The 24,323-nt window shown below is 31.8% G+C and overlaps 1 protein-coding gene across 4 annotated transcripts in view; it reads right to left on the bottom strand.

Annotated features, from left to right (window-relative positions):
* Positions 1–24,323, bottom strand: part of LOC108906939 (growth factor receptor-bound protein 14) — a 700,528-nt gene that overhangs the window by 486,792 nt on the left and 189,413 nt on the right. For all 4 annotated transcript variants that reach the window (XM_018710384.2, XM_018710385.2, XM_018710388.2 and 1 more), the window contains exons 4-5: positions 23,204–23,334; positions 14,305–14,376 (exon numbers count right to left, since the gene is read on the bottom strand). In XM_018710384.2, coding sequence (XP_018565900.1) covers positions 14,305–14,376; positions 23,204–23,334 — 203 coding nt within the window. The remainder of the gene's footprint in view (positions 1–14,304; positions 14,377–23,203; positions 23,335–24,323) is intronic.

Here is a 24,323-nt window from a genome sequence, read left to right as displayed (position 1 = left end):
TTTGTAATGAAAGAAAATCGCATTTGCAACAACTTAAGTCCTTACCATTTTTGTTGTAAAGTTGAAAATGGCCGAGATACTGAGCAAAAACAATTCCTTTGAAACCAACTCCCGCAAGGTCCTACGCTCGCGTCTTTACCGCAAGCGTAGGACCTTAAATATTGGTAGTAGTGAAAAAATCAAAGAGATCAAAATTGTAGAAAATATAATTCTTTCCAACTTTGTTTATGTACATTTATGTCGTATAGTCAATAACAAACGAGATAATTCAATAATTATATTTTGTCACTATTTTCCCCCTTAACTTGAAAAATATCGATCGCACGATAAAATTTGTAATAAATGAAGTTGTAGGCAATCGCATTTGCAACAACTTAAGTCCTTACCATTTTTGTTGTAAAGCTGAAAATTGCCGAGATATTGAGCAAAAACGATTTTTCCTTAAACAAGATGGCGGCTGACGCAGGGATTCTGAATTTACACTACTATTGACCCCCCTAAAGGTTAGAATAATAAAATTGTGGTCCTTAATTTTTTCCCGGTTAAGCCCTTTTTTTGTCTAACCCGACTGGAGTAATCTCGTTATTGGCAATTTGCCAACTTAGCCTTACTTGTTTCGAGTTACTTTTTTGATATCATTTTACCTGACGAGCCGCCACCCTACAGTGGCGGCTCGTCAGGTAACGCAAGTGACGCACCGCTTCACCTAAAATATAATTTAGGTATAATTCTATATTGAAAATGTATTGTGTTTGTTTGTTTAATACGCTGAAATAAACAGAATAGTTGCGCGGTGAACGCCATCTAAAAAAAACATTGCCTTCGTTGAGCGCGAACATCAACCTCGGAACATACAACGTATAGTATACGCAAGTGACAGATTGAAATCAGTCTGTATTCTGCTTGTCTTCGTAGAGTTGTTTACAGCGGTTGTCATGGGAACGAGGCGGCCAACACGTAATTAAACTACGGCGTGAGGGAACGAGTGACGCAGAAATTGAAACAGCATCGCTCATCACCTGCCTTTAACAGTTTCTACGATACGCGTCGCCCAGTGCACGATTATAATGGTTCTTTGTTAATATTGTTTTGTATAACAATTGTAGAAATGTTTCCTATGTATGATGTAGTTTGTATTTTATTGGAAACGCCATTTTCTAGATGGAAAATTGAGTACAAAAAGGATTTTTTTAATTGCGGGAGACCTGTGCCTTATTCTTTCGATACGGAAAAAAGGGAAGGTCAAAAGACAACGTGAACGTTCGAAAGTTTCGGAATGAATTGTATTCGGAGTAGAAGTGGTTGTGTGAAAGAGTTCATTTAAAAAAAAACTTTTCTGTATGTTTAATTGTGGGAGTAAAGTCGGGCGTGTGGAATAAGAAGGGATTTAACAATTTTGGGAACGTCAGGCGAGGTTGTCATAACCACAGTTTCTTTGGAACATACATGTACGGTGTGCGTCAATGTATGCAAATGCAACTAAAAATTTCCAGATTCATTTAAAACCGTTTGATCTTGAAAATCTGAAAATTTTCGCCAGCGGCGCTTTTTTTTGTAGTCAATCAATGAATATGCTTCACCTATTCTCAATGTCACGAGTCCCCTACCATGTCATAAAGTTCAATAAAATGTCTACTAATATTATTTTCAAATTTTTCAAGTTTTATGATCTAATTCAACTGGAGTATTAGGGAAATCAGCTATTTCGCTACAACTTTCGAACGCTTTGTAGTCCGCCGGCGAAGTAGGGCGCCGAGTTAACGGGAGATAAAGGGTAATTTTTTAAAAGGTCGAGTCAACTTTTTTTTCAATTTTCTGTCCTTTTAGACCTTCCGAATATGTGGTCAAAATTAATGACATTTTTACTGAATGACCCTGTGTAATCAAACATTCGCATGTACTCAAGAAACGCGCTGGTTATATTTTCTTAAACCTTCATAGAGGTGATGGAACTCACGATAGTGACTTTTATTAATAGGCCCCATACACGATCAAACAATTTGCGCAAACTTTTGTTGTACAACATAACTTTTTACGATACCACAGCTTGTGCAAATTTATTTAAAATAGGCATGTCTTTGCTGGCATTTTCTTCTATTTCCCTCAATTTATTTACTAATTTATCATAGCCTGCACATTTTAAATTTCGATTTTTATAAAGTTCACTTTTAACTTTCCACAGTTCGAGTAAATCGCGATTCATCTATATAAATTCTCGCTAAAATTCTTTATTTCCAACCGTAGATAAAGCCATTTTATTTATTTTTTAAAACCGCTCGAACAACTTTAGTTGTATGACACTATTCGTTTGTTACGTTGTACAACACCTTCACATATCCACATACACGTTGAAACCCGTTTGAGTAAGTCACGCGTTGCATAAATAATTTCAAACAAGCTCGAATTTACTCAAACTATTGCGCAACAGCTCCAATCAAGATATACATGATCAAACTGTTTGCGCAACGCCCTCTGTTGTGTAAATTGTCTGATTGTGTATGGGGCCCATTAGAGGATGTACTGTCGTCATCAATCTATTTCAATTAATTATCAATTTTTTAAACTAGAATTTAAAAAATATCATCTTTAACCTCGAAATCGCTGTTGATAATGTAACAAAAGCCGGGTTAATGGGTTTCAAGTAGGTCGCCAAGATCGTCCTTGGGAGAAACTTGAAAATATTTTTAACGAGTTTATTTAAACTTTCGGGGCCATGTGTTAAGCGTCTAGTATGAGAGAAAAATCGATATTTAATAACGCGCGAAACCGCGGGAAGAGCGTAGAGATTCCAAGTAGGATTCAAATTAAATTGTGAAATAGATAATGATTGAAAAAGAAAAGTATATTAGTAAGCTGGGTTTTTTGACGGATTTTTCCAAGCTATAAGAGTAGATTAAATGAGATCGACTAATCCGTCCCGTAATTGCTACGCGGAGTCATAGGGGAAGGCTAGGGTTACTAGTAAGTCACATAATTATTGCTATAAATGTAAATTCAGTCAATTAGATAATTATTAAAGCATCCCGACATTCAGGTCCCCGCCAATAAGATAAGAACCGAAACTTCTAGACCCAAGAAATGGGCGTGGTGAAGCGAAGTGTGGAATTCAGGAAAGACTTCGAAAAAGGCAGTTCGTTCTTAGGTTTCACATTGAGCAGACTAATTATTAACTTTAGTCTCGGGCTAATTAATTAATTTTGACAGTTTTTCAAAATTTTGTATAGAGCGCGCATTCCCTGAATCTCGGTACGCTGTCGCGATTGAATCAATTAATTAATAATGTCGTCGAGCCGTTGTGTTTTTATTTTGTTTGTTTGTTTTGTTTATTGTTAATAAAACCCTTCCTGGAAGTTTTGTTTCCTTTTGTTTCTCCAACTTCAGTGCTACCCTGTATAGCCAGCCACTGGATTACATCCCACGTAAGCAATTTCGAGAATTAAGTAGCAACTCTTTCGAGAATTAAATAGTAACTCTTTCGATATGATAATAAACTCCCTTTCGAGAATTAAATAGATAATTAATTGAAGGTAGATAATTAAAGAAATAACCTCTCGGGCTACAATAAATTTAATTACTAAATAGTTAGCATGTTAAACATGAGATTTTTTTCATTTTATAAATATTTAAGAAAATAGAAGAAAGCTTTTTTTACTGCTTATTACCTTTTATTCGTGCAAGCGTCTGAAAATACTAAGCTCGATATCGTTGTGCGAGGCTCTGGTCTAAGATCTGGTGCAGTGCTATGTGCTTCGTTGCGTTATGGTCATACATATTTCATTCAGAGATTACATTTATCCTGGCACGTGGTGCGATGGTATTATGCTAGGTGCGGTGCCTCGTCATGGCCACCTACTAAGTCTGGATTTTATGTTATACTTTATTAAATAAATGGAAAAGTTCAATAATTTGCCTTTTTCACCCTTGTAGCAAGAATGTGAGTAATCCCCAAGAAATTTGTCAGTTTAAAGATAAACACGACAATATAATAATAACTTTCTCTGTGTGTAAAAATTAATCGACATTTTTGTTGCCCTCGTTCAAGAATCCCTTTTTAATCAACTTACATTTTCGTTACTGGTTAATTTTCAGCTTTCGTTGTAAAATAATTTTATATGGCGGGTACTCTATTTCCAGTATTTGTACCTAATGACGTTTCATTTTCCCCGGGAAGTTACACGAAGTACGCTTTTGCACCTTTATGTGAGAAGTGAATGACAAAATTACAACTCCCTTGCCACTGCCAGAGGTGAATAATTTAGCCGTTAAAATTAAATTACAGAAGGGCATGAACAAACGAATAATAAAATTAGCCTTGTCACTATTTGACATAATAATGAACCGAGACAAAAGTTACTTAATATTAAATAATTTGACACTTTTATTTGAAACGTATTTTTAGGAATGTAGACCGGGCGACTCATAAAAACTGGCGTAAGTTACTCTATAATTTTTTGTTCGATTTAAAAAAAACGAAAGTTTGACATTAATGACTGCAATAATACCTACTACAAACTAGTTTTTTTTTCGTCGCATACCTTAGTCACATGCAAATCACATTTTATTTCAGTGGATTGGTACTTTTTCATTTTATCTGGTAGAGAATCCAACGATCTTTGATTGACAACCTGTTTGTTAAAGCGAAGAAAAATATGTAAAATATTGGTAAATATTAACGTCATCTCTCCAACAAATTGGCCAACTATGCTATCGCTATGAAAATAATCAAATCAACAGAGACAAATTTGGTTTAAGGTATACTCCACTATAGATAGTGATTCATCGCTAGCTCTTGGACTAGTAAGGAGGATGAGGCGTGCGGGGATCGAAAATCCATAGGCGTGTATACGTAAAAGGCAACAAGATGTAGAAAATATGGAAAAAATATAATAAAACATAACATCTATTATTTTTATCGAGAAAATTTCAAAAATATTTTAGTAACATTTTGTTTTTTAAATTTTAAGTGTTTTCTATAAAACGATGCCCCCTTGGGCATCGATAACCCACCACCACCCGGCTTACGCCGCCGCAAAATATTGTAATGTTTACTATTAATATATTTATTTAAGTAGGTACTTACATATTTTATAATAATTATCTCACGAATATTATCACTGTCACACTTTCACTTCACTGCCACATAATCACTTCACTATTAATATATTTAAATACTTACATATCACATTATTCACATTATATATTTCACATATCACTGTTGCTATCACTATCACTAGAATCATCTTCACCCAAATGAATAATGACTGATTCTATGAACACTTCTACCATTGTATCAAGATCCCACATACGTTGTTCCTCTTTCTGTGCATGTCCAATACACTTACACCATGTTTCAGCAGAGACGTGATTAATAGCATCCTGTAATAATAATTTTACGTCGTTTATTTTAAAGGTGGTGTTTTTTCGTGCGATTTCATTCTTTATTTGTGCCCAAACCAACTCAATTGGGTTTAATTCACAGTGGTATGGCGGTAAACGGAGTACACGAATTCCTCGATCTTTGGCCATCTCATCCACTACATACTTAATGTATTGACCTTTTTCTCTTTGGACAATTTTTAATAATTATACTTTTAGCATGGTTTCTGTATATTCAATATTTTTCGATTGTAACCAGTCCATAATACTTCCTTTTCTCCATGCTGATGTCGGTAACATTTCAACTCTTCTACTATGATAAGGTGCGTTATCCATCACAACAACTGCTCCTGGCTCCAGATATGATAAAACATATTCAAACCATTTTTCAAACACGTCGCTGTTCATATCTTCATGATAATCTCCCGTTTTTCGGGACTCAAATACATGCAAACCATTTTCTAAAAATCCCGTATCGCTTCCAATATGTGTTATAATCAATCTTCGTCCTTTTCCAGAAGGTGCCTTTAATCCAGTAGAAAATCCATCTAAAAATGCTTGTCTCTTACTCTTAACATTACCACCCTGCCAAACTTTTGATACAGTATGACCTTCGTTTACCCATGTTTCATCCATGTAATATATCTTCTTACCAGATGCACGAAGTTCTCTTATTTTTTCTAAGTATTCTCTTCGCCATACCACAATTTTGTCTTTTTCAACGAGCATACTATTCCGATTCCGTTTCAAATATCGAAAATTCATGTCACGCATTATTCTTCTAAGAACCTTATCAGAGAAATTAGGAATATCCTCATCTTCAGCTATTGCAGCTTGAATTTTCTTTATCGTTGGTATTTCATTTCTAAAGAAAAATCCATGAATTTTCCGTATGGAGTATTTCACGTCAACGTCGACTTCTATTTTCTTCCTCCCTCGTGTTTCCACTTTTTTCTTCTTTGGATTCACTTCTACACTTTTTTTTATGGCACGATAAACAGTAGCAACGGATACTTTTGTCAACGAACTACACATATCAACAGCTTCACTTACATTTGTATTAGAATTTCGCGACCGAATTCCTTTATACACGTTTTTTACCATTATTAATTCCGCATCGCATAGGTTAGGGCGTTTATGAGCAACAGACCGTTTGCTACAACCGGCACTTTGATCCATTTTAATTATTATTCCTACATTTTAAAACGTCCCGATTGTATTTTTTTAATTTATAAATTTACTACCCTCGCGCGCGCTTATAGTTTGAAGTTTCTAACTACGGCTAACTCGAATTCTACGTACGTCCGTTTACACCCACTAAAAAGAGCATTTCCCTATCTGTAATAAGTGCGATAGACAGAGATAGGAAATAAATCGCGTTCAGTGTAACTCAATCTATGACTGTTATAGATCTTATCGATGTGCAAAGAGAGCGGCACATCATTTAACATAAGCAAATAATATTGAACTGTTATAAAAATCATTTTAAGTTTCATACACTTTACGGTAATAGTGTTTCTATATTATGTATGAATCACTATCTATATTTTCGGCCGTCGAGAGTAGAAACATATTTTTCTCAGGTTATGTGAAAAACATATATGTTTCCGTTTTGAAGGTTCGACATTAAATTTAAAATTACGAAATTGCAATAAAAAATCGAATTACCATACTCAGGAAAAAAATTCTATCGGACTAAATACGAAAATATATATTTTTGGAGTTGTTAACGCTGCTCTACCGTTTTTTAAAATTGAATAAAAAAATCAGAGAGTTATAGATTGCGCTGACAATTAGGAGACATTCTGTGTGTAGATAAGTCATTGGAACGTGTAACAAGCAAAAAAAGCTATTTTACGTTTACCAATTAATAAATTGATCAAGAAACAATATGTATATAAAACAAAAATAAATTGTAATGATAATTTACTTATTTCAATAAACTGGCCAAGAAATAGAAGTAAAATGAATTGACTCTAATTTGATAAATTTTGAGACACTTAGTGGCTCATCATTTATTCAATGCAACTTATATTAGTTACGTTCTATCATTTTGACACATTAGCAAAAAAAATTGTAAACGGTAATTTATTAACTTCAATAAACTTCGCAAGACATTGAAAGAAGTTGGAAAAATATTGAATTTAATTTGTCTAATCGTAAGCAGCTTTTATCGATTATTCTATACAACTCTAATTTTAGTTACATTCTATATTTCTGTCACGTTTATATTTTAAACATTAAAAAACATTAAATATGCGAGTATAATCACTGGTCTCGTATAAGTTGTAAGACAATATCATTTGTGATTTTGCTGTTAGATATAAAGATTATTTTTTCTTCTAAAAGTTGATCGGTTTAAATTTGATTAAAAAATGGGCCCATTTTATAATATGTAAAAAGGTGTTAGTTACAAATATGGAGAATTATAATCATTTCTCAAATAATTCTTTGGGTTAAAATTGTTAAATGTAAAACGAGTCTAAAGCATAGATACAGATCTATTATAAACTACTAACTTTGATTTTAATCCACATATAATAAACTAATAACATATCCATTCCATTATCATCTCATTGAGATTTTCTCCGAAGTGCCTTAATTTAAGTATATATTGGATGTTTATCTTTATCTATGCAGCTTTTGAAAATATGTCTCCTCATTAACAACTAATTGCTACAAGTTTTAAAGAAATAGCAAATGAAAAAGGTATAAAATGGAAATTAGCTAGTTATAACTGTAACTAAAGCATTTCACACGAATATAATAAACAAATACAAAGAATTTCTCATATTCCTTAAAAGTCTGATTAACGGCTGAGCTAATTGGAACTTAATGAAATCAAGAATCTGGTTGCGTTTAACTGTTCTTTTAATTTTATGGAAAATAGTTTCAATAAATAGATCGATGAAATAAGAATCCAAAATGCTCAGAATATTGTTTGTGAAATTCAGTTTTAGTATGAACTTTATTAAATTTAAATTTTTTGGATTTTCGAGTTAAGATTTCAACGGACTACTAAAATAAAAGTAAAAAGGTATGCTTCCATTTAATCGCCAGTGCAAAAAATCTTTGTGTATGAGGTTTGTACGTGTGATATACTAAGAGGTTACACGAAAATTAGTTGTCCCTTTGAACTTTTCATTATTCTTCGAAATAGAAAAATGTTTAAGAAAAAGTAGGCTGTTATAGAATATTTTTAATGCCTGTTACAAAACAATTAAACCAATGGGAGGGGTCTTGGGTTATTACAACCCAGTGAAGTGAAAATCTTCACGGCAAATATCTAAATTGTGACTAAGTTCCTTGCAGTAAACAAGGTAATTTCGGTTTATACACTAAGTATAAATAAATGGTATGTATGAACACGTTAGAAGTGCAGTGTGAATCCACAGTTACATTATTAAGTATATTTCACTTAGTATTGAATATTTTACTCGTTTATGACAATATTTGAACTACAACTGACTTATTAGATTTCGTGAATGTATCGTCATGTGCATTTTCAGTGTAATTTCTTATTAAAATATTTATTTATTTATTTATTTATAAAGGCTAGTGTTACATACACATAAAAGTGTTTACACGCGTTCAAGAAAAAAAAAAGTGGTAAATAACAATACACATACTGATAGCAAGTAACTAACTGTTGTACAAATATACATAAACAACATATAATTAAAATAAATAGGATAAACGACACACTAAGATTAATGATAACATTCATATTCGAGTTACATTACCGTCAATAAAATCATCAAAACTATAAAAGTATTATTAAGTATTTTTTTATCCTCGATTTAACATTGTTGTCATTAAGAATTTGAATTTGGTGAGGTATTGTGTAAGGTCCAATAACACAGGTCAACATTTTATCTAGGCATGTGCACGGGAATCGAAGATGGTATTCTAGGGTTTTTGGGGTCGCTGATTACGATGAGCGGGTCGGTTAGGCTCCATCACGTCAAGTTCAAGGTCCTTTGAAAGTCAAACGGTCAAAAAACCTTCAAAAAATCTGAAAAAATCCATGGACGTGTTTTTGAGGTCGCCGAATCCGAATCCGGTGTTTATTTTTACTTTGCGTGCATCCTCGAAGTCGTTCAAGGTCATCTCAAGGTTATTTGAGGGGTTTTTGAAATAAAAAAGCCAAGTACCATTCGAAAAATCTGAAAAAATTCATTCTGCACAATTGTGCCACAGAACTAGAATACCTGTCTTGAGATGACGTCGAATGACCTCGAGGATGCATGCAAAGTAAAAATAAACACAGGATTCGGATTCAGCGTCCTCAAAAACATGTTCATGAATTTTTTCAGATTTTTGGACGGATTTTTGACCGTTTGACCTTCAAATGACCTTGAACTTGACGTGATGGAGCCTAACCGACGCGCTCATCGTAATCAGCGACCCCAAAAACCCCAGGCTACCATCTTCGATTCCAGTGCACAAGTCTAGATAAAATGTTGACCTGTGTAATTAGTACCGAGTTTTACTAAGTTTTAGAAGTTTATTACATAAGTATGCGCTCTTTCGGGTATTATAAGAGTGAGTCTCACTTCTGATTTCAAAGTTATGTATAAATTTTTTGACATAAAAAACACTGAAGTATATATGCACAGGGTACAGTTAATATGTTCAACTTTGAAAACTGCTCTCTACAATCATCTCTAAAACCAAAACTTTTTTCATAGTGGGGGCACGACCCCATACTAAAATAGCATTAAGATGGAATAGATATAGCCATGATAAACTATCAGCAAACTTGATATTGAGACTCTTCGTTTGAGACTCCGGAGTAAATTAATAAGTATGTTTTGATATCTTGGAGCAAACATAATTAAAATGTTGATTCCATGTCAGTTTAGGGTCAAGATGAACTCCCAAGAATTTTACATGTGCTAGATTATACCAGGCTTCCATATTCCGGAGACTAAAAATCGTAGTTTCGGTTTTCGAAGTATTCAAACTAAGTTGATTACTAGTAAACCAGTTTTCAACCGATGCATGTTGGTCATAAGTTGATGTCATTAACTCCTCAAGTTTAAATTGGTTCTAGTTATATTGGTATCATCAGCAAAGAGTATACTTTTAGTATCATGAGGTAAACAATTAGAAAAATCATTAATATACAGGGTGATTCAGAACTTATCCAGAAAAAAATTCTGGTTGTACAGGGGACCCTTGCAAAAACAATTTTGTAAAGAAAAAAATCAAAAAGGGCAATTCGAAAATGATTTAAAAATACACTTCTGCACGGCACTGGAAACTGGTCCACTGTAAAACCTGACCTAGCACAATGCGGCCGCCATGGCGGTGTGATAAAAACGAACAAAAACTTTCGCAAAGAAAGAAATATGTAAATAGAATTTTATAGCACCTATTTTATATCGCCATATTCAACTGCTTTTGCCTTTATTAATTAATAAAATTAATTTGTGTTTCTAAATAATAAAATCATTTGACATACCCGAAGTTACAACAACAATTGTTCAAAATGTTTTCCACCAACGTGTAAACACATTTGGGTCCGTCTTACTCAGTTTCTACGAGCTAACACAAATGTTGTCTTGCTTCACCATAACACATATGCTTCACCATAAATTAATACGATATCCATCAACTCCGGGTTGCTGTCCACACAAATCATTTTTGACGCCAACTATTAAAAAACTATTGTAAACACCACAGGTAACAGGTAAACACTTTCGCAGCGACGATTGCAAAAGCGGATTTCAGTATTCGGAGTCGCTGAGGCCACGTGGCTCTCCACGCGTTTTGCGAATGACGCTAGAGACTACAGTTGTCCAGCTATCTAGTGGTTGAATGTACTATAACTTCAATAATTTTTTTCCCGGAAACTATAAGGATTTTACAAAAAATTTTTTTACGATATTGACTCCATTTCTCATGCCGCATCTATTCCCAAATTTTTTTGGATAAGTTGTGAATCACCCTGTATATCAGAAACAGTAACGAATCTAATATGGAACCTTGTGGAACTCTATGTTTAATATTCTTTGGATGATTTCACATTATTATATATACTGAAATCTATTACCTACTCAAATATGATCTTATAACAATAAAACCTTAAAAGGGATAACCGTGGAAAGGACCTGCTCGGCCGGAAAGCTAGATGGCGGGGCGGTTGTTGGACCTCATAAAAGTTCTAGACTTTTCAAAAAGGATCAGGGTTGTCAGTGTTAGTTTTAGCTTATTCAAAATTGACATCTGTTATCTTTTGAGATTATTTTACTGTTAATTCCACATAAGTTGTAATAAAAAGCTGTAGATGAACTACTCGTTATTGAAACTATGTATTACGGCTCAGGAATATCTCGGCTAAATATAGAAAACCTGCGGTGAAGTGATAACCCAAAAAATCTCCCCGTAACAATCTCAATATATCCGAACTGTACAATGAAGTAGCTTATGTATAAGAATTTCGTGATACACAATGGAAAGCTTTTGTCAAATCTAATAATTGACTAGTAACGTATTTCCCTTCTTCAAAAATTTGGTTTATTGTGGATGTTAGACAAACTATGGCAGTGTGGTAGATAGATTACTTCGAAAACCGAATTGTTGAGGATTCAAAAGTACNAGGGTTGAAAAGTCCCCGAGTCTCAAAATAGTTAGTTATTTGTATTTTTAAGATACGTATAACAGAGATAGGTCTAAAATTAGAGAGATTATTAATATCATTATTTTAATAAATAGGAACAAACTTGGAAATTTTTAAACATTGAGGGAAAATATTTTTACGTATACAATAGTTAATTAAATCAGTGCCGGCAAATAAATCAATGGAGGTGAAAAATAAAAGATAGGAATTTGATTACTAGTCAGAGAGTATCGTGTTTAACGTGTATATAATTATTTTAAGACAATTTTTCCAATGAAATTTTCAAGGCACGCCCCTGCCGAGGTAAATTGTTACAATAGTTCCGATAACAGAACTTTATTGGTTTAATATTTTCTTGGAATTCTATTTCAACAAATACATACTGTAGGGACTGTAACTTTAATATTAGAATAACACTCATTAACCAAACACATTTTTTTTAACCGAGATGCCTCATTAAAAGTATTTAATAAATTTTCCAAATATTCAGTAGTGACGAATTTCTAGGCCTCTTAGAAATAGACTTGTGTACCAAGAATTTGTCTTCAATTAGTTGAAGAGTATCTCGCAAAAATTGGCTTTAGATGTTGGTTCATCGAGGCTTTTTGGATTAAAAAGATGAAGTCGATGGTTTTTACACATATTTTTTATATTTTTCACATGTATGTAACAGATTCATCTACCTTCACTTCCTAGTTGCGTTGAGTGAGAAATAGCTAGTTGTTAGTTGCTATGCAATAAAATAGCTGAGGACTGCATGCCCACACTTGCCGAAAATCACCTCCAGTTGAACAAAAACAACGAGTTAGCCGGCGCGGGAAAGAAATAATAATGTTAAACAAATGTCATTGAAAGCAAATTGCCATATCGCATGCTAGCCGATGGCCTAGCAAAATAATTGCTGGTCGTTGACTCCGCGTAACCTATACAAGGTGAAAAAATGTCAGTTGCAGCGCCGCTTATTTTCTGTGGTCTGCAAAAAATTAGCGAAACTAGGATAACGTGCAATAAATTAATAGACGTCACTGCTGTGGACTTTATTGCTAGAGTATATTTTAATTAAAAACTTAGTGGGATATAAATAAATGCAATAAATAATGAAAACACTGGCGTCAAATACAAAACAGTAAATATCAGATTTATACTTATGTTAATTTTTATTGCTGTATTTGTAAAATTTGCATTCGCTGCATCGTCAGTGAGAATTTCGCTGAATATTTATATCTTTATTAAAAATATTAACTGGCTTTAAAATCTTTCAACTGGTGACTCATGTTGGAAGCTAAAAGTAAAATTAATCATACCACATAATCTTTCATAAAATACAAACTTTCAATTCATGTACTGACGGGCAAAAAGCTTTTTTATTAGATTTTATTTAGCTTAGCGAAAAAGTTACAGGGTTAACAACTCAAAAATAACTGGTCAGATCCAAATGAAATTAGATACGGGTATTTAGATTTCATTATTATTGTAAAAAAAAATGTTTGGCACAATTCATTCTTCTGGAGATACCAAGAAAATTAACAATAAATGATAAATATAGCTTTAGTAAAAAGAAATTTTGAAAATCAAAAGTGCCATGGATCGCTTCCGAACAAGCAATATGACTATTAGATCGTGAGCTAGCGCACATGGGCGTGGCGTCATTGAAAAATGACTGGCATTTTGAGGTATGAAAAAGTTATGTTACTTAATGAAAATAAGGGTGGTTGGTTTTAAGGGCCGACCCATGTTCGAAAATTTAGAAAATTTATTTCCGTTTGCATAAAATAATTAGTTTTTCACTCATCTTAAAGTGTCTGGTAGTTGATACAAAAACAGACATTAATAAGTACCTAACAGTTTTCAAATGCCAGACGGTTTTAAATAGCCGAAAGGGTGGTTCATAGGGGTGAACTTGCAAGAAGAAAAAAAAAATTCATCGTTTACTTTTTCTGGCAATCGAAACAATGAAAATTTTTGTTTTAAGATGAGTGAAAAACTAATTATTTTATGCAAAAGGAAATTAATTTTCCAAATTTTCGAACACGGGTCGGCCCTCAAAATTACAGACATTTTTCGATGACGCCACACCCATGTGCGCTAGCTCACGCTCTATAAGGTATATGAAGGTTTGAAACAATTAACGCTGAAGGTTAATTAAAAAATAAATTAATTAAAACAATCGGTTCAGTTTTCTACAAAAATGATAAGCAATAGGTACAAGAAATTTTCAGTATATATTTTTGTTCAGTATTCCCTTAGAATAATAAATTTTGAATTTTGTGGGACATTCACAACATAGAAAAAATTACCTCTACCTGTAAATAACTGCGGTTCATGTTATCATCACTATCGCTTTCAACGTCCAGCATGCCCGATGGGAAGAATTTCTGAAAAATTAAACAATGATATAGAGAACAAAATTATACGTTTCACATTATATACAGCGTGTCCGTAAAGAAACGTATAAATCCAATAATATAAATTGCTCATTGAATTCTAAAAGAATAATCTTTTTACATTATTTTCGTAAACTTCTAATGAGTTCGTAGAAATCAGTTTTTCAAAAAAATGTCCTCAAAAAATTGTTAAAACAATAACAAATTGGAATATATCCGATATTTATTTCAATTTGGACATATTTATGTATATTTACTAATTTATTATTTCAATTCACGAAAAAGTTAAAAATCATTAAATTAATTTTTTCTACAGTGCGTCCCAGAAGTAATGCAAAAAATTCGTATTTTATTTCGTGTTGCGTTTTCACAAAAACGCTAAAACACGTCAATTATTATATAGGAATTGTCATTTTGTTCACCTTTTTTGCGTTATGTTTCATAAACCTATGACGGCATCGACATTTTTTTTAAATAGCACTACCTAATTTTTTGAACATAAAAGGATAGCCTTTTTGAAGGGAAATGCGTCGATATAGTGTTTGGCCTACTTTACTTTGACAGGTGCGAAAAAAAAAACCAGACAAATGTAGTACTTAATATAATGTAAAAAATGCGAGAGTTTCTCAAAAACCATAACTTAAGGATTTTTAATTAAACAATTTTATGTGACTTAAAGAAGATGTTCAAAGTGACCTCGTTAATAGTTAGGCAATAGGCGAGTCAAGGTTCGAATTCATCCGTGGTATTTTGAATTGCCCCTGGTGGCTGATTAATTTCTTCTTTTATACGCACTTTTAAACTCTCGATGGTGTACAGTGTATCAAGCCCACAAGAAATAATCTAGGGGAGTTAAATCGGGTGAACGTGGTGGCCACTCAATGGGTCCTCTTCGACCTATTCACCTATTTGGAAAAATTTCATGCAAGTAATTCCTTACAGTAATCCCGAAATGAGGAGGGGGAGAGGGCCCATCCTGTTGAAACCAAATACCTACTATCTGCTGGAACAAAGTAGGCCAAACCCTATATCAACGCCCTTCAACAGTGCTATCCTATTATGTTTCAAAAATTAGGTAGTGCTATTTAAAAAAAGTGTCGATGGGCCGATGGCGTCATAGGTTTATGAAACATAGCTCAAAAAAGGTTTAAGCAACGTGACGAAACGACAATTCTATATACTCTAATTAACGTGTTTTAGCGTTTTTGTACAAATGCAACACAAAATAAATTACGAATTTTTGCGTTACTTTTGGGATGCTCTGTATACATACCTAAAGCATGCATTATTTTGTGATTCTAGGAAAAAGACTTCTACTACTGTCAAATGACTGTCAGCAAAACGATGGTGAAGTTAAAAGGTGGCGACTACAAACGTTAATTTGTATATTACCAAGTTTCCAATGTGATTACTAATTTTAAAATTACATTACAATCACCCAGTTGAATCACTATTACTATTATTTTTTCCTATTAACCAAATTATTTTTGGGACACATTTTAGTGAAATCTATAGTTCTGGCTATTATTTAAAAGAGACTTTCAAAAAGTGATATTAAATGCAATGACGTTGTGGTAACTGTAATTCAAAACCTACAAACATTTTTCTTCCTATGAGACATTTATTGTCTTATTCTCCACCCAAATCGACTATAGAATACAATGACTTTGATAATGAGTTGGGGAATAAGTAACGTCTGTTTTTTTCAAATTTAATAATTCACATGAAAAGTAAACGCATTGTCAAATTGACGCATGTCATTCGAAACAGGAATTATCAGATTGTGTTTTTAATTTTTGTTAGATTTAATTTTTGCGAATTTTCATTCATTTGAAATGGAATGTTAAGTTGATAAATTTGATAATTTTCGGCACTTCTTTTTGTTTTTAATCGAGAATTTTAATCGATTTAATTTGTGTCGTATATGGTGATGATGCGATGAATGAACGAACAACTCGTTGATGATTTCCGCGTTTTCGTGTTTTAAAAAAGGTTATTATAACCTTACGGACATTAATCGATCCAGACGTCCTGTTCAGTTTGATGAAGAGCAATTGAATCGACCTCTTCACCAAAATCCAAGACAATCAACAAGGGAATTGATTCAGGGGATGGGATATGACTAGGCGCTTGGGTCCGCAACTGCCGCTGGTTTACTCTGTCGTCAAAGATCAATACGTGGACATAAGGAACGTTTTCTTCATCGTATTGTCACTGGTGATGAAAAGTGGTGTCTGCACGTAAACAAAGATCCTCGAAATACAATGTTATATGGATTCATTATTACGAACTTTTACCAAACAATCAAACCGGTATTCCACAAAAAAGACCTGATCGGCGATACGACGTTCTTTTGCAACATGACAATGCGCGACCACATATCGCCAAAATGACCAAAACGGCCATTCGGGAGTTGAATTGGGAAGTTCACTTTCCCGATCTCGTGTCTTCTGATATTCACCTTTTCAGTTCTTTGTCAAATTCCTTACGCGGTATTTCATTTAACAACAATAATTAGTTAAGAGCTTGGTTGGCTGAGTTTTCAAGTCAAAACCGAAGGATTTCTACACAGAAGAGGCATAAAGAAACTTGAACGTTTAGAGGACCTCATAAATGACGGAGATGCATCACCGATTAACCTATTGATACTTGTAGAGTTAAAAATAAAATATTTTAAATTTGAAAAAAAACGGACATTACTTATTGCCCAATTCGCCTATTCGTCTCTATTAGTTGGGAAGATCTCGTTTAATACACTTACCTAACACTACATTTGCACCATTATACAAGTGTGTAGTATAAACTTACGCATACCACTGATTGTCAGTTCAAATATGTTTTTTAACAGCCCAAAACTGATCTTTCCGAAAGTAGGTACATTAAAAAACCATCACATTTTTCGGTCACTCTGTATACATATAAAAAATAAAAAATTAAAATCGGAGTATTACAAATAATTAAAAAATATATAGGTACTGGTAAGTTTATCGAATTTATGCGTTACTCTACGGAAGCGCTGTATATTTTTACATACCAAAACGTGTTTATCTGAAGGAAATGATATGTTTTTTAATATCTAATATGTAGGTATTTTCTTTAAATACTTATCGTCAAACAAACCAGTTATTATTATTTATGAATATTTATTAAAAAATAAAAACTGAAAGCCGTTGTTTTATTTAGTATTATATTTCAATATTTTAAAACAAAACGGCCTATAAAAAATTATAATGTCTAGAAAATGTATGTTATTCAAATTCATAACACAACCTTCCGCTGTTATTAGATATTTCACAAATGTCGAGAAGCTTGACAAGAACATTAAATATTCCCTCGACTTTACTTCCTCTTCCTTGAATATGTCAGCCCTTTTTATGAAATGCGTAACTTCATTACACCATCCACCGCAGAAATTGTCTGAACCCTTTTAAAATGTAATAAACCTTGTTATTTATTTAAACGTTTCGAAATCATTAGTTTTAAAATTTAAATTTAGAAGTTTCTCTAATCTAATCAATTTTTGAGAACAAATAAAATAGAACAATAAGTTTGTGTTTACATTTTGCGAATAAAATTAAATAGTGTAAGAAAAGAAAAATTTAAGTGCTTGAAAAGGCAATAATTTTGATACAAACTGTGGAAGTAAGTCCATATACAGGCTGTTACAAATTAGCTTAAATGGGGGCAAAGTTGCATAATAAGGGGAGCTACATTATGCCTCTTTAGTTTTCGAAGTATGTATTTGAAAAAAATCGAAATTTTGAAAATCCGTATTTGTTTAATTTCAGCCTTGTTTGAAGTTATATTGAAAAAAGAAGAACATTTTCTCATTGCAACATTTTGCCCTCTATCGAATGGCATAATCAATTTTTATATGTAAAGTTTCGTCTCTCGAGGACCATCTTCAATTTCATTTTTTTAAATATAACCCTGGAAATTTTATTAGTCTTCATGAACCCCCAATACTGTACTGCATCAACCCGAACCAGATAACGTGTGATGGTAATAGTTTAAATAACTAGGTGGATTTTACACGGTTAAAATGCCACATAGAGTGTATTCAATAAACATCAGACGTGGTGTCTTGAAAAAATCATCTTCAATGTATTCGTTCCAAATTTATCAATTATTTTTTAGATTTCTGTTTATTGAATTATCGTACCCTCTAAATCTAGTCCATCTAACCATCACACGTTACAATAAAACATTATTAGTTTTAATCCCGTGTTCATAGTTATTTCTAGATTTCTAGGTTTCTCGTGTGCTCAAAATTCAAACAAATTTCGATCTAAGGATATTCATACAAATACATCTGACATGCTCTTTCACAGTTGCGGTTACAAGTATAATAAATTCAGTTCATATTACGCTTATTTTCAACATTTGCCAAAAACGGAAACGTTTTTGAACATTTACTGTAATTTTTTAAATTATCATATTCCTTTAGAGTTTTGCTTGTTCATATGCATTTTTAAGAATTAATTTGTCATAATGAAATTAAAATTGCAAATGTTTTAGTTTTGTCGCAACAACTTATCGAGTTATGTATGACGATGGAGATTAAAACTCTAATAATGTTTTATTGTAACGTGTGATGGTAATAGTTTAAATAACCAGTTTTACAGGGTCTAATGACACATAGAGTGTACGATAATTCAATAAACATAGAAATCTAAATAAAAGATTTAGATAAATTTGGAACGAATACACTGAAGATGATTTTTTCGAGACAAAAGGTCTGAATCTGGTTGAGGCTGAGACAGTACACTATTTGGGGTCATGAAAGCTTGCAAAAATTGTAATAAATTTTCCAGGGTCGTATTTAAAAAAACGAAGCTAATGATGGTCCTGGAGAGACCAAACGTTACAAATAAAAATTGATTATACCATTCGATAGAGGGCAGAAAGTTGCCATGAGAAATTGTTTTTCTTTTTTCAATAACACACCTCAAGCAAGACTGATATGAAACAAAAACGGGTTTCCAAAATTTGTTTTTTTTTTAATATTTCGAAAACTAATCATGTTGGCATTGATTTTTTAGATGCATAATGTTGGTCCCCTGATTATACAACTTTGCCCCCATTTACTACTACTACTTCGTATCTCTTAGGGTTTTCGAGATCCCTGTAGTGAGAAGCGAATTCGTAATAGCCTGTATAATATTTACTTTCAAAATAAAATTTAATTCAAATAATATTTTACTGACAACTTTAAAGTAATTTTTTCACTACTATGAGAATTTTAGAATATTTAATTTTATCGTAATCTTTGTTATTATTATTACATACCGCATGTATATACAATGTGTCTCGTTTTTTCCGAATAATTTGAATTTCTGTCAATAAAACAAGTTCACTAGAGGAGCAATTTGGTAATTTTGTGTTAGAATTCCTTCATAGGCGTCCCCACCAAGGCATTTCAAACAGTTCACTTTTGTTCAAACAGTCAAAATTGACATTGGCAGTTTAAACGAAGATAAACTAAAAAGGATTTTTTTAACAGCGTTCTAAAATATCCCCAACCAAGATTTGTTACAAACCTTTTTTATGTAAGTACCTACTGCAAACTTTCACATTATTTGTATTTTTTCCAAATTCAAAAGAATACTTACATTTTAACTCGTTATTGTATGAAAGGAAATCTAATATTATTTAACTAATGTAATATAAATATATTAAATTATTTACTTAATTTAATTATAAGTTCATTATTTATTTAATTTATTATTAAGCAATATTATTTATTAAAATAGTATAATTAATTGGAAGATCATTTCTCTTCCTTCAACATTTAATTAAACTGTAAGTATTCGTTCCTATTTGAAAAAATACAGATAAGTGGAAATAAAAAGTTTGCAGTGTTAAGTATATCTCCGTAAGATGAAAAATCATGGTTAGCGGTATTTTAACATCTGATAAGGAATTGTTTATCATCTCTGGCCCCTTTGAAATGTCCTGATGGGTACACCTATGTCGCAATTCGAACACAAATTTACAAAGATGTTCAGTGAGCCTTCATTTGACAGAAATTCAAACTAATCCAATTCTTTTGACAGTGATGCAGAAATAGCTTCGAAAAAAACGGGACACATTGTATATGGAGCCTTAGTATAGAATCATACCATTTAACCATAAAGCTTTTATCTGCGTCCTTACTTTTTCGCAATAAAATAATATGAAACTATAATTAACATCATTTAAGCTATTTCTAACTATTCCAACTAAATAATAATTACAAGACAAATACTTACATAATACATTCATAATTTTTATAATGTTTCTCTGAATTCTATTTGCTTCGTAACTTAAATATTTGTATTTTAGAAAGAAAACATTGCAGTAAAGCTCACCGCGCCATCTACTACCCACTAGTTGAACACACATCAATGCGAGAACGTGAAGAATTCAGTAACTATCTACATCGCTATTGCTTTCACGACAAACTATAACCACTTACTACCTCAATAAAATAAAAAAAATTACAAATCACTAATGGACAACTTACTATAGTACATTTTACATAGCAAATAATTGTAGAGATAATATTTTTGCATTTAGATTGGAAACAATCAATAATATGGTACTAGAAATAAAACAGAGATGTCGCTGCAAGTGAAAATAAAATAATTGTTGTACGTCATGAATATAAACATAAACAAACGTTTACACATGTGCGTTGGTGGTATTCTATTAATAGTCCGATAAATAGATTGCTCTAACATACCCTTTACGACAAACAAATTGATAATTACTTAATAATTATATTTACATTGTGAATGTATTCAAACCTAAAATTGGATCTAAATATAGTCCAAGTTCAACCACCAGTTGTTTACTACGTTTTAACTTTCATTTACAATAATTATTACACACTCCTATTTCTTAAACTTGGTTAATCCGTAGAACTCCAAACCAAATTCCAAAATCCTTTAGATTAAAAAAGCAATTTTTGTATAACAAATAGGTAAATTCCTTACAAATAACTTCTTTTACACGCTCAAATAGCTGAATTTTTAATTTTAAATCATAACGAAAAGAAAAAAAACAATGTTTACGTATTTCAGGGTAATCGATTTTTTTTATCTAGTTAGATTAATTCAAAAAAGCGACTCAGCTATCAATAGGTACCTACAAAGAATTTAGTTTTAAAAATATTATTTTTAACATTTCATTCACAAAAATGGGCGGTTTATTTATTTATTGCTAAAGGTGAAATAAATAACTATTCTGAATATATTACCTTTGAAAAAAATATTTAAGTGGAATCTACATACAGTGTGTCCAAGATAAGGATGGGATAGCATTAGGATCTAGGAAACAGTAAGAGATACGAAGTGGCTCAAATTAGAAAAAAGTTGTGATTTTTATACCTAACAATATGCCATTTAGAAAGTTTTAAAATTCCCGGTAGTTCCGGAGATATCTGGAAAAAGCCGCAATTTTGTAAAATCGTTTTATTTTTTTCTGGCTTTATTTGAAAACGAATTTTAAAACATATTGCATATTTAGGTATATTGCCATTTTTTCGCTCTATCCAATGGCGTCAACATTTTTGCAATCCGACGTTTCGATTTCGAAGGGCCATCATCAGGTTAATTTTTTTAAATACGTCGCTGCTATAATTAGATAATGTTACTGTTGTAATTGCTTAAGAAGGTTTTTAGCTTGTTTTAGCTATATTTTAAAACTTTTCCTGAATACGACTGAATGCTTTCAAAATATCTATTGGAGGAAGTCATAATATAAAAGTCAATACAGCACAAAATATCCAACATTTTTTTTAATCAATAATTTAAAAAAGTTGTACCTAATATAAAAATAATACGAATTTATGAAATTTTATTATTTCTAATTAATATTACAAATGGTAGTAAAAAAATGTTGAATATTTTGTGATGTATTGACTTTTGTACTGTTATGACTTCCTCCAATAGATGCGTATTTTGGAGATATACAATAAAATTAAATATTGAGAATATGTAAAATATGTAAGTATAATTTTAATAAACTTGTTATAAATATACATACACTCTTCCATAATTAGTGTTAAATTAGTAACAAAAAATGAATGAATATTTATTTTTCTAATTTCATAAATTATTAACTATAATGCATCAAGGTTTTGTCTCAGTTTAATAATCTAGGATGCATTGGAAACGCCTGAAGTGAAAAATTGTCCATTTACTTTATTTTCACAATTTCTTCGGTGAAAAAAATTGCTGCAGGTTTTTGAATTACGTAATTAGTTTGACGAGATCCATATAGTAATATGGTAATATAGTAATATGGTTTATTCGACAAAGTCTTCATAAATGATTACAAGCCACTTGACCAGTAATTCCGTTCGGAACAGTATTACAGACAATTAAATTTCGGTAAAGTTCAAACAATAAGATCAAGATTACATTAAAACACAACATTGTGTCTGACTGACTGGTGTAATTTTTCACGAGATTTTATTTAACCAATCAGTGATCGTATTATCTCGAGCGTAGACGCAACGGTTTGTCATTTTTCATTGTAAACGAATCATTAATACTGGTGACCCTAAGATTTAACATTTTTTAGTTTTAGTTTACAGTACCAGCTGTGAAATATTGGTTGCCTAAGCTCGGCGGTCAAGTGGCTTGTGATCATTTATAAAGATTAGGTATTTTATAAATTACTCGTATAGATTTTCTTTAATATAGACAAGTTTATAAGTTGTTTATTTAATAGAAGCCTTAGAGAAAAAAAATAACACTAATATACCAATTGCGTTAACAAATAATAAATCTCTCACTAGGTATAAATCATTTTGTGTCTTGTATATACTTACAAGTGGGTCTTGGAAGAACTCGTATTTTCTATAGTCTTTCCTGAACACAAATTTGAATTGGGTATGATAAGAGAAATTTCGCATGTCCCGGTAAGCACTCAACACATATTCATGGTCCTCCAGCAATCTCTCTGTAACAACAAAAATATTATTAGATGAATGAAAATGTAGTTCAGTTATTTTTGTCAAATATTGGATATTATACCTTTATTAATAATTTAAAGTGAACACAGTTTTAGTGCCACATTTTTTTTCCTGTAAAAAATCTAGATAACTAAACGAACTTTTTGTGATATATACATATATTTGCCATCTTTAAATTTCAAAAATATTCAAAATGGTGTTAATATTCATTAAAGTTTTCCGGTGTTCTACATGAATATGAAATTAATTTCATTTTCGCAAATGAACTTGAATTTCAAGTTATTCATTATTTTATTAAGTTAAACTTCAAAGGAGACTTTACAGCAGAATTGCTTTTATCGACTGGGGTTACAAAAAATACAATTCAGAATAATAGAAAAAGATTGCCCAACGCTGAATGAATTTAATAAGCAAGCAGTCCTTCTGACAAATTCTAAACAAAATTAGGCACATGCCAGTTTATTATAACAATATGGAGCATACAAGGTGTATCAGACGAATCTCTCTTATTATTTAAAATTAATTTTAGATTCAGTAAAAATATTTTTAGGCGAATTTATTTTATGTAATTTATTTAATGTTAAGTATGTATTAATGTTATTGAAACGGGCAAAACTCACTGTTTTGGAATAAACAAATATTTCGTAGATAACTAACTTAACTAAAATAGTGTATTTTATTTTTAAAAATAAGCTTATTTGTATTGAAAAGTATGCAAAGGTAACCTGTATTTTCTACTGAAGGTTGCCCTAAAATAATGTTAAAAAAATATAATGATATAAAATTAGATAATTGAAAAATTAACTGGAAACCTAATTTCTGTATACTAACGTTGTGTTAATTACAATGAAGCAATAGTTTCCTAATTTATTTATAATTATTCTGTACTTTTACCAGAATGATCTTTTCGTAACCTTCATTAAAAACAGATTATTTTATAACCTAATTGGCTAATTTCATTTCTCATCTTTTCATT

The sequence above is a fragment of the Anoplophora glabripennis genome, unplaced genomic scaffold (assembly GCF_000390285.2).
Source record: "Anoplophora glabripennis isolate ALB-LARVAE unplaced genomic scaffold, Agla_2.0 scaffold244, whole genome shotgun sequence".
NCBI lineage: Eukaryota > Metazoa > Arthropoda > Insecta > Coleoptera > Cerambycidae > Anoplophora > Anoplophora glabripennis.
The sequence above is the reverse complement of the archived record's forward strand: the minus strand, read 5'-3'. Positions and strand labels throughout refer to the sequence as shown.